Source organism: Saccostrea echinata, unplaced genomic scaffold (genome assembly GCF_033153115.1).
Source record: "Saccostrea echinata isolate AGI-Se365-2 ecotype Australia unplaced genomic scaffold, CSIRO_AGI_Sech_v1 ptg000054l, whole genome shotgun sequence".
In the NCBI taxonomy this organism is placed as follows: domain Eukaryota; kingdom Metazoa; phylum Mollusca; class Bivalvia; order Ostreida; family Ostreidae; genus Saccostrea; species Saccostrea echinata.
Window position 1 is genome coordinate 15,808,560 of NW_026889803.1, and position 12,521 is coordinate 15,821,080.

Here is a 12,521-nt window from a genome sequence, read left to right on the forward strand (position 1 = left end):
AATTCAAGTTAAAAATCGGTGAAAATTTTAATTTAAACGTAAATAACATATATCATGTTTATCTACACTCAATCTCGAATTTTTATTTTTCAGCTCAGACACGCCATATACAGCTTTAAGAAATAGAGTTAAAAAAAAAAATAGAAATTCATCCACGCAACTAAATTAGGGAATTCTGTCATTTCAATGGACTTTCCTTCGCAAATTAGACAAAACAGAAACTTGCAAAATACTTTAAGTACAGGAAGGGCATCTTGACACCGGTCAAATGCCTTTCACTGAATCTGAGTAACTGCAAACTACATAGGGACAGACTTTGAATGAATGCATTTTCAAAATTGCTGGAGTAGAATAAAAAAAATAATAGGAATTAGGAACTGACTTGAACAATTAGCTAGGGCTTTTCTAGGACTTCCCCTTGAATTCAACATTTCTTTTAAGGAAAATTAGCAAAACTAAAAATATTTTTTAGGGCCATTAGACAACCTTACTGTAAATTAAATGCATAATATTTTAAGAAGAAAGTCAAATGGCAGGGTACTATATTTGCATTGAAAATTACTTATTTGCTATACACTCATTTCTAGTTCTCCATAGGTATGTCCAACACATTTCCCTTTCGTGCTTTTTCTATGAATAACACAAACAAAACGTGTCATTCACCAAGATTTTAATCAAATATCAAAGAAAAAAAGATTTAAGGTATGACGACAGGTTGCTTGAATACATATCTGTTTCGTATCTCTTCATAAAATACAACAAATTAATCACAATTATCACTGACTTGTGATTTTAAACTGTTTTCAAAATGTTTAAGCAGACAAGGACACCAAACAATTGTGATATTGACAATACTAGTGATTTCCAATAGGGTTCTATAGTATATAATAGCATCCTCTGGGATCTTGCAAAAATGCTTGGTAAGGTACCTCAATTTTTTGTGAGGAAACTTGTTAAAGTAGCAATACTTCAATGACAAATTCTTGGAAAAAATTATATATTATTGAGGAACGTGTCGTCTGACCTTAATTAATGACATTCAAGAAGCATACACAATAGAGCGAAATATGAAGAATTTAACCTAACCCTTAAAAATGTGCAATTCAAGCTGACTTAGGAATGAACAGTCCATAAGAACATTCACTGTAGTTTTCACGCGACGTAATGTAGATTCCAAATTCTAAAAATGAAACATTACAGGCGACAACACAATGCATTAGTATTTAAAGATGGTTGCTTTTATGCTTGTATTAATCATTGTATATCTGAATCTCATTTATAACAATCAGTATAAAATCTAAAGAGTTTTAAAGCATTTGGTATTTGTTGATTAAAAACATTGGAGCAATAGGTTATTAACATAAAGCCTTTTTATTCAATATTTTAAATAACTAAGCGTACCTCCTTTTATTTAAATTTCTTTTGAAAAATATTTTCATCACAGACATATACAAGTATTGCACATACACATATACATGTGATGCTTATACATCGCACCAATTGTTGAAAATCCTAACCGGAAGCGTCAAGTATTCCTTAATATAAAATATTTCATTCATATTGGAAACATATTAATTTACATAAAATGACAATAAAAGAAAATTATTATCATTATCACTATTATAATTAAGACAATTCAAATTTAATCAACAAAATCAGAAAAAGGTTTTACAAGTAATAAAGGAAGTACAAGATAAAAAAAAAACGCGTTAATATTTCTTTCCCTATTCGTTTTACATGCAGATATCATAATTTTATATTTTAAACATGAATTTTATAAATTATAGAAATTTTAACAAATAGATCCAAAACCACAATCAAAGGAAAGCATTTGTTACTATAGAATACATTTAAATTTAAAAGTATTCTGTTTAAATCTTTATCATCTTCTTTCTCCTTTAAAAATGTACCTATTTCAGAGAAAATCGTTCAGGCATTACAAGTGTAGTTTTTAAGTATATTTCCTGTTCATGAACATATTACTGTTTCTACTTTAAACGAAAGTATTATGCTCTTTATTCATATGTCCATAGCATTCACGACTAGTTTTGAAAAACTCCATGCATATCCAGCAAATGTGGCTTTTACAATCGCGACATTCCATGTGCTGACAACCACCGTTTTTCTCAATTCCGGCAAAACAATTCGGGCACAATTTCCTGTTATGAGGGTCCCGTCTCATCCATTCCCGAAGTCCCGTTTCATCGTTTCCATTCTCCATCTGGTACATGGCACAAGATATTCCACTGTGGTACTCAACGTGACACTTACTGCACATGCTAGTTCTACAAGCACTGCATACAATTCTCCCTCCATCTTTGCTGACTTTATACACCATTGGGCAGTCTGGAGTTATGCAATATCGAATTTTGTCTTTGTTTCCCATGGCAAAACTAGATACAGTTGAATTCAGAATGTTCTGAAGACTGCAGAATCCAGATCTTGTCATATTCAAGAAATCTTTCCAAGCCCAGAGCATATCGCATTGATCATGACAACATTTAATTGGAAAGTCTTTGCTTCGGATAGCAGATTCTATATTCATCTTCATGCAATCCCTACAGTATGGATGGCCACAGGACTCCAATCTGTAAATTTCACTTTCAGCAATTTCACAGAAACATATTCCACACTCTGGCTGATCGGAAGTTGCGGTTTGGCTATTTTTCCGCAAACAATCAATGATCTCATTAATGTTTTGGACAGCTTTTTCAACTGCATCATCTGATCCCAACATCTTAATTCTGTGGTTTCTGTGATCAAGATCCACTGTTGACAAATTTGAAGAAACTTTCAGACCATTAAGATCGACACCATGCATCAGAATAACTGCTTTCATTAATCCTGGTGGTTTTGTTTCCCCTTTCAAATCAATCACTCTCAGTCTCGAAGAGGACAATTTCTCCACATATTTTCTAACCTTCCCTACAGCTATTCTCCGGTCACCAATGCGACCATGCACGGATAATGACGAATTTCTATGATCCAGCAAAATTAATGTTTCAGTCTTTTTCATAATTTTTTCAACCTTTTCTTGGCCGTCTCGGGTAAACAGATATCGAAGTGCAGGGATCTTTTCCAAATCAACTGTTTCACCTTCAAGCAATTCCTGTACTTTATTTCTTGTGCGAACCATGCTTTCAATGCTATCTGCATCAATATCTATAACATAGTTTTCATTTTTCTGAACAGTAATAGTCAATCGCCTCTCTGTATTCTCATTCTTTATTTTCTCATGATATTTTTCAATATCACTCTTTACTCGTTTGTAGACCTGGGCTAATACAAAGATTCGAGTATGTATTTCAGGAGTAACAGAAACGGCATGCTCTCCAATGAACATCTTGTTACGTATTTTAGTACAAGCCTCAAATCCTTCCTCTGGATCCTTAAATGTGACAAAAGCTTGATATGTAAAGGACGCAGGCTTTGGCTCAAGAAGAGTGACATTAAACTTATTTTGCCGAATACCTGTGTACTCTTTAAACTGACTCTCTATTCTTGTTCTCAGACTGTGCAACATTTGAGGTGTTGTGTTAACCTTTTCCCGTATAACGACGACTTTTCCTATATCATTTTCAGAGATGTCAAACGTATTCAAAAAACTTTCACGCAAGACGTCTTCGTTAACAAGATCACCGAGACCTGACACAAATAATTCATGTGTTTCTTCATCTTCATCTCTTCCGTTATTTCCTCGTTTCACTCTTACTCGCTTTCCTCCAACTACGAAATGATTGAGTGCACTGTAAACTATGATATGGTCTATTTTATCTTGGTCATGAATCTCAACAAATCCAAAACCTCTGGACTTTCGTCGACACCAAACAAGCCTGGCCCTAAGTAGATCGTCTTCTTCACTTTTCCCAAATCCCTTTGGTGGTTTTGCAGAAATTTCAAAATCACATTTTCCTTTTCGAGTAGCAATTACTGCAGTTTTAGCAAATTCAGGCTTTTCAAATACAATCTGTCCAAGATACTTCGGATTAATGTTCTTGGAAGATTTTGGTATAAATGATTGAATGGGTCCAAAACGTCTAAACCACTGCACCATATCTTCTTCAGAACTAAAAGCGTGTGCCTCACCGAAAATAAAAACATTTTTATATTCATCTTGATATAATAAATCTTGGACTTGCCCACCTGCTCCAATTGATATTCTAACATTAGAAAACTCTGGTAGCAAAGGATGTTCCACTGTTTCATTCCTTATTTTTTCTCTAATTGGATCTATTGCAGTTTTCAAAGTACGTGAGGAAATATCTGAATCACTAATTGGTGCATAAATTGAAATTTCTCCCCTTTCACGATCAGCATCTATCACAAATATGGAATCTTCACACTCCAACTTCAAATTATCTTGCATGGCTCTAACATTGCTATATCGAGGTCCAACAAATTCTCTGTGGACTTGAACACCTACATATTCTGTCAAAACTGGTGCAACTTTCCGTCTTTCCACATCATCAATATCAAAGTCCAAGGAGCCCTCATTCAGCGCTTCCTCAACATCTTCATCTGCCACTGCTGTAATATTTAAGGCAAAGTCACGAGAGGTTTGCATTACCTTCTCAACAATAACCCAGTTAGGACAAGATGCAAGTGACTGAAATGCAGAGGAAGGGTGCATAATAACCTGTTGATTCTTGTCTATAAAGTAGTAACCAGCTTTTTCGTGTCCAAGAAAATGACAAAGATTACTCTGAAATGATCTGAACAATAGTTTTTGTAATTTTCTTTCCACATCCTCAGCACCTGTAAATTCAAATTTCATGGTAATGGACAAATCTCTCTTCAGTATAAATAAAATTTCATTTGCAGCATCTCGAATGCTTCGCATTGCTTTTCCATTGATTGAATTATCCTTGCACCATCTACCCTTTTGCTTTTCAGTAACTTTGTGCCATTCTTTGTAAACCTCAAGATTTGTAAAGTGGTCTCCATATTTGTGACAAAATGGAACTTTCAATTTGTCTGACTTTTCTTTCTCTTCTTTTGTACCTCCTCGATAAAATAAGGATCCAGAAACTGTGCATGAAGCTGCTATGATAATTCCCTCTAACCCAACATTTGAGTCAATTGCGTCATGGGTAAGAACTCCTAAACTTGGTTCAAATGGAAGTTTTGCAATCCACTTTCCTAATGGAGATATTTTTCCATCTTCAATAGCTCCAAGTTTATTCAGGTGTTGAAAAGCATTTGTCATTGACACTTTCTCTGGAGCCTGTACAAAGTCAAATTCTAATGGATCAACATTTAGTTGCAAGAGCTTCAGAATTGCATGACCCAAGTGTATTTTCAAAATTTCTGGTACAGATGTAGGACACATGATGTCATAATCTTCCTTAGAATAAAGTCTATAACATTTACCAGGTCCCGTTCTTCCAGCTCTACCTTTCCTCTGGTCAGCAGAACTTTTGGTAACTTTCACAACACGTAAGGAACTTACTTTTTTCTTTGGGTCATACAAAAGTTCTTTCACTGCCCCAGTATCTACCACATATTTTACACCAGGTATCGTTACTGATGTTTCAGCTACATTGGTGGCAAGAACAATTTTTCTTCTCCCTCGAGGAGGATCCTTAAATACTAAATTCTGTTCCTCTGTTTGAAGCTTACCATGTAGAGGCAAAATCCAGTGATCTTTCCTTCCTTTTAGCAAGACATCCAGTTTTTCAGCACACTGTTCAATTTCTGCTTGGGATGTTAGAAAAACTAAAATGTCCCCAGGTGGTTCATTTCTGTGAATTTCTGCCGCTTTTTCTATAGCTTTGATCTCATAATCATCAACTACATCTGCACCTGATGAAGGAACTAACCATTCAATTTCAACTGGAAACATCCTTCCAGATACTTTAAGGACTGGACAGAATTGGGGCCCTCCAAAGTATTGCACAAAAACATCAGGAACTATTGTTGCAGAGGTAATCACCACTCTAAGTTCCGGCCTCTGTGGCAAACACTTTTTTATCATTCCAAGCAAAAGATCAGTATATACACTCCTTTCATGAGCTTCATCAATCACGATACAGGAAAAATTCATCAGTAAAGGGTCTTTTAGACACTCATTCAAAAGCATATGATCAGTCATGTACAATACCTTTGTTTGATTGTTCAGCTTTGCTTTCATACCAGTTTGATAACCAACAAGATCCCCTACCTTTGCCTTCAATTCAGATGCTACTCTTTGTGCAAGACTCATTGCTGCTACCTTACGTGGCTGTGTACAGATGATTTTTCCAAAGGAACTTAACTCAGACTCCAAAATATACTGTGTTATTTGTGTACTTTTGCCAGAGCCAGTTTCTCCAAGAATGACAGAAACTTGATGACTGAGAATTGTATCGATAATTTCAGTTCTTTTTGCATAAATTGGCAAGGCTTGTTCTAGTCGTGTACATTCCACTTCAAATTGTTTCAATAAAGAATCTAATTCTTTTTGTTGCATGTTTCCTGCTTTGAAACACTCAATTTTTTGGATAGTCTCAGATAGGAATGATTTGAATTCATTCTGTTGTTGTTCAAGTTCTGTGAATTTATCACTCAGAGCTTTTTTCTGGGCCTCTCTTTGTTCGTGAACAAAAAGTTTGGTATATTTAATTTTTTTCTTTGATGACAATGGTGCTGTGCTTAAATTGGATATTTGGCTCTGTGTTTTTCTTTCTTTATCCTGGTGTTTCCCTAATACCTCAACAGTTTTTTCTTTAATATATTGCAATTTCTTGTTTATGTTCACAAGCTTTGTTTTAGAAACAGTTTCTTTTTTGAAGTGGTACCTAAAGTTTAATTTCATACTATTTCTTCTTAAGCAACTTTCAAAGCTTTTCGCATTTACATCACTTTTGAAAACCAAAGCAACAGTAGTAGTCTTCGTTTTAGAGTTATTTTCAAATAAATGAATTCGAAATTGAACATTTGACACAATGCCAATAAGATGAGACAGCAAATCATTTTCATCCTCCAATTGTTTCAAAACAGTGAAGATGTATTTGACCGTTTCCTTGTCTGAATTTTGCTTACAAGCGATTGTTTCCATAGATTTACAATCTGTTTGATTACCACTTTCTCTTTTTTCTTCCTTATATCCCTCCTCTGCCATTAGTTCTCCCATTTCTGTTTCTCTCTCTTTTAATTCTTTGTTCAAACTCTTTTGTGTTTTTACCTTGCTGATCTTGTCACATTTAGATTTCTTTTTCTGATTGGACTCCTTAGAGAAATCAGTATCTTTAATGACTTTTCTTTCAAAGAGATGATTTTGCTTAGTTTTCTCCAGTTTAGTTTCTGGAGAAGGTGATATCATCTCTTCATCTCCCATGGCTTCTTTCTGTTTGCTGTTACATCGGACTACTACTAAATCTTTAGTATGTAGTTTTGCTTTACTTTCTTCAGAATTATAAATGGAAATTCCTAATCCCCCTCTGCTTGCATCACTGACTGGTGTATCCACTTTGTCTGCTGGCTTGACAATATTATCCATAACTTCATCTACATCATCAGATCTTTCAAATGAATCTTCATTCTTAGTTGCAGCTCTTGCAGGCAAAGCACCATCTTTAATTGCAACATAATTTTGATCCATTGCTACAGCGTGTTTGTCACTCATACTGATGTTATGCAAATCTGTTTCCATATTGTGTTGAAATGTCCATCTTGGCTGGTGAGCACTTACATTTTTGGTTTTGCTTTCTTTGCAACTTTCTTTTCCTTTAGCATTTCTGGTTTCCTGCACTGCTAGTCTAAATTTCAGTTTTGTTTCTTCTACCTCAATAGGTGACATGTTTGTTTCAAAATCAGAAATTCTGTTTTCAATTCCTCTTACTTTGCTGTTTTTTTCTAACAAGTTTATGTGTTTGAATGAATTATTCTCCTCTTGTTGCTCGACTTTATTTTCCATGATTTCATGCTCATCAGCAACAGTTTTGTTTGCATATCCATCTTTTAATGTAACCTCATCATGTTTTTTACCATAAGTATTTTTAGCTATTCCAATAGCCTTTTTCATATCCTGATATTCAGAACCTTCTTGTACTTTTCCTGAACTAGCTTCATTTGTGGTAAATGACTGATGCCTTTGTTCACATATGCCCATGTCTTCTTTGCCTTCTAAAGATTTTTCTCTTGATACCTTGTTAACCATTGTAATGATTGTGTCTCTTTGAGAAGAGTTGTTTTCTTTCATCTCACGTGGCTGACTAATGAATTGATTTTCAACAAATTCCCCACGGTTTCCGCTGTCAGAATTTTTTTCATCACTTGGGTTCCTAAGGGATAAGCTCTTTTTATCTGATATTCTCATAGTTTCCTTTATTTCTAATAATGTTTTCTTCTCATCAATTTTCTCAAAAGATGGCACCTCATCTAGACTTGTAAATCCTTTTTCATCTTTTGACTGAGGTCTAAGGCTTTCCTTTAGATCTTTAACTTCCTTGAAAAGAAAGTCTTGATGGTTTTCTTTCTTGTTTGCCATTGTTTCCTCTCTAATGTCAGACTGAGGTAAACACTGACTTCCCTTTTTTGTATTGTTGCTTCTAATCATTTCAATACACGCCCCTCCATTCTCAGTTCCCTTTCTTTCTTTCTTTAAAAATTTGCTTTCAGTCGTCTCTTTTACATCCTCCAGTCTTATTGAAGCCATTGAACAATCCTTCCAACCATCACAGTTTCTTTGGCCATCCTCAGTCCAGTATTTAGTCTCTGATTGTCTTCCTTGAAAATCTATATTTGTAGGACTATCTTTCATTATGTTACTGCAAATAACATTTTCTTTTGAGGGCACATATTTTTTATTTCCCTCATTTGAGCAATTAATTTTTCGTTCTTTTTCTTCCTTGCTTTTGACTTTGCTATATGATCCAAGATCATCTTGAGATGTATTTATTGTAATATTCTGTGATCTCTCTTTTCTTTCAGATGATTCATATATCCCATTGTCTTCGCTATGGAAACCTCGTACATGTATTTGCAACACAGATTCTGAAGCTTCATTTCCTTGTACAACATTTGAAAGAGGCTCCATTTTGTGAAATCCAATATGGTCATCAGAAAATTTATTACATTTATCCTCAAAGCTTTCAGTTTTGATAGATGAATGCTCAGGCAACTGTTTCTCATGCTTCTTGGAACAATTTTGATGTAAATTGTTTACTTTCTCTGTGTTTCTACCATGTATCTCTGACACTTCGGATCCATACTGGGAAGAAAGCAATACATCTGCATCTTTTTGGTTACAATAAGATTTTCTCAGAATTTTCTTTTCATCCAATATTTCAATTGCTGCTGTTGTTTGCTCATTAGATTTGATAAAATGCTTGTCACTTAATCTCCTTCTCTCCGTCAATGAGTAGCCTGGATACCCCAAAGAGTACTTCAAATTTGGTGAGGGTTGTGATGACGATTTATACACATGCACATTACTTGACTTATAGGAATCTATTCCCTCTTCAACTGTTGCAGATAATTTTACATCAGTTCCCTCTCTTTTCGAAGTTTTAACCATTCCTTTTGTTGATTGAAATGTACTTACATCACCCAAAGAAATGCTTTTATTATGTTTATCTTCCAAGCTTTGAATTTTGATGGATGAATGTTCAGGCGATTGTATCCCATACTTCTTGGAACAATTTTCATGTAAATTATTTACTATTTCTGTGTTTCTACCATGTCTCTCTGAAGGTTCCGATCTGTACTGGGAGGAAGGTAGTGCATTGACATCTCTTTGGTTGTAGTAAGTTTTTCTGAGAATTTCTTTTTCATCCCATTTTTCAATTGCTCCTGTTGTTTTCCTTTTGGACTCCATTAAACTTTGACCTTTTATACTCCTTCTCTCCCTCAGTACAGAGTCAGTATATCCTGATGAGCATTTCACAGTTGATGAGGGGGATAAGGAGGATTCATACACATTACTTGATGTATAAGAATCAATGCCTTTTCTTACTGTTGCAGATATCTTCACATCAGTTTCTTCTCTTTTCCAGGTTGTACCAATTCTTTTTGTTGGATCTGCTGGTCTTTCTGCCTCTTCTTTTGTTGAAGTTTGGCCCATTCTGTTTAAACTACAATAATTAAAGCATCAACTAACACAAACTCAACAAGAGGCCCAGGGGCCACATCGCTCACCTGAGCACTGTGGCCAGGAAAAAAGGAAAAATCAGTTTAGTATTGAAAAGCTTAAATGCATAAATGGTCCCAACCTACCCCTAAAAGGGAGTGGGGGGGGGGGGGGGGGGTATCACTTGAACAAAATCAAATCTACACTGCTTACATAATTTTTTGACTGTGACTTTTTTTCTCTACAAGTTTGAACTTTCATTGTGGCCCCACCCTCAGTGTTCGAAATTCAGAATTATTTTCTATGGGTCCAAAGGACCCACAGAGAAAGGGACCACACGAGTCTTTCCAGGGCAGCGTAGGCCCAAAAATAATACCATAAAATATTTGGGAAAAATAAACTTTTACGTATTGATGATCTCGGTAAGTTTATCGCTTCATATGAAATATGTCAATTTAATAAAGGGTAACTACAACTCGCAAGTATTAACAATATGAAACGGTAAAACATTAATCGTCAAACAGTCTTACTTGGTCATATATAACATGTAAAGAGTTTAACATGTGTTTAGATTTTTCCTCGGAATTACAATTTCTGTTTTTAAAATCGGCGGGTAGAAAATTACACAGGTTTCTTAGATTACCACAATATGTTGTTAAAATGTACTTAAGTATACTTGGACAATTTTCCGTGGAAAGTTTGTAACCGCATACATATAGCATAAATTTATTCCACGCAGGAAAAAAAATCAAATCTTCAGTATTTATTTAAAATGCACATGAAAAGAAGAATTGATACAATCTTGATAAAAATAACAAGTTTTACCCATTTTAAGTCCAATTTCTTTTAAAGACGCTCATTGGTTAATTTGTTTAATATATCCAATTAAAATGCAGGAAAGATATAAAAGCTAATGTAAATGCATAAAACCAATATACGTTAACTTCAATCGCAACTTCTAAAGCCTTTCCAACAAGCGGTAAAGAAAAACAACGGTGTATTTTTTCAAGCTCGCCGGAAAGGTCCGAGATGTGATTGACTTCAACTTGTTTCCCGGCAAATCATCATCGGCCCAGAATTATTTCATGGACCCATTTAGTCATACTATTCGTGAGTCCTTCCGTTTGTACGTCGGCGCTGGACTGACGGGCCGACGCTAATTTCGAACACTGCCCACCCTACCCCTGGAGGTCATGATTTGAACAAATTTGAATCTACACTATCTGAGGATGCTTCCATATAAATATTACAAACCATGGCTTTGCTGTTCTTGAGATTTTCAAAGGTTTTTCTTATATATTCCTATATAAAACTTTGATCGTCCATTGTGGCCCCACCGTTACCCTGGGGGTCATGATTTAAAAAAACTTGAATCTACACTACCTGAGGATGCTTTCAAAAAAATATATCCAATCAAAGCTTTGCTGTTCTTGAGAAGAAGATTTTTGAAGATTTTTCCTATGTTCACCTATGTTAAACTTTGATCGTCCATTGTGGCCCCATCCTTACCCTGGGGGTCATTATTTGAACAACTTAAATCTACACCACCTGAGGATGCTTCCAATATAAATAAGACCAATCATAGCTTTGCTGTTCTTGAGAAGAAGATTTTTCCCATATATTCCTATGTAAAACTTTGATCGTCCATTGTGGCCCCATCCTACCCCTGGGGGTCATGACTTGAATAAACTTGAATCTATATCACCTCAGGGTGATTCCAAATAAATATGACAAATCATAGCTTTGCTGTTCTTGAGAAGAAGATTTTTGAAGATTTTTCCTATATACTCCATGAAAACTTTGATTGTCCATTGTGGCCCCACCCTACCCCCAGGGGTCATAATTGGAACAAATTTGAATCTACACCACCTGCAGATGCTTCCATATAAATTTGACCAATCATGGCTTTGCTGTTCTTGAGAAGAAGATTTTTGAAGATTTTTCCTATATTCATCTATGTTAAACTTTGTCGTCCATTGTGGCCCCACCCTACCCCCCGATGGTCATGATTTGAACAAACTTGAACCCACACCACCTAAGGATGCTTCCAAATAAATATTACCAATCATTGCTTTGCTATTCTTGAGAAGAAGATTTTTCCAATATATTCCTATGTAAAACTTTGATCGTCAATTGAGGCCCCACCCTACCCCAGGGGTCATGATTTGAACAAATTTGAATCTACACCACCCAAGGATGCTTCCATATAAATATAACCAATCATAGCTTTGCTGTTCTTGAGAAGAAGATTTTTCCTACATATTCCTATGTAAAACTTTGATCGTCCATTGAGGCCCCACCCTACCCCCGGGGGTCATGATTTGAACAAACTTGAATCTACACCACCTGAGGATGCTTCCAAATAAATATGACCAATCATAACTTTGCTGTTCTTGAGAAGAAGATTTTTGAAGATTTTTCCTATATACTCCATGAAAACTTTGATCGTCCATTGTGGCCCCACCCTACCCCC

The 12,521-nt window shown here is 35.3% G+C and overlaps 2 protein-coding genes across 2 annotated transcripts in view; one reads left to right on the forward strand and one right to left on the reverse strand.

Moving 5' to 3' along the window:
* The window catches only part of LOC133171732 (twisted gastrulation protein homolog 1-A-like), a 403,867-nt gene that overhangs the window by 200,978 nt on the left and 190,368 nt on the right, over positions 1–12,521 (forward strand). The gene's annotated exons all lie outside the window — the stretch shown is intronic.
* On the reverse strand, positions 1,984–9,796 carry LOC133204659 (uncharacterized). The gene has a single exon (XM_061340406.1). It carries the CDS (start codon positions 9,794–9,796, stop codon positions 1,994–1,996), a length of 7,803 nt encoding a protein of 2,600 aa, XP_061196390.1. The 3' UTR covers positions 1,984–1,993.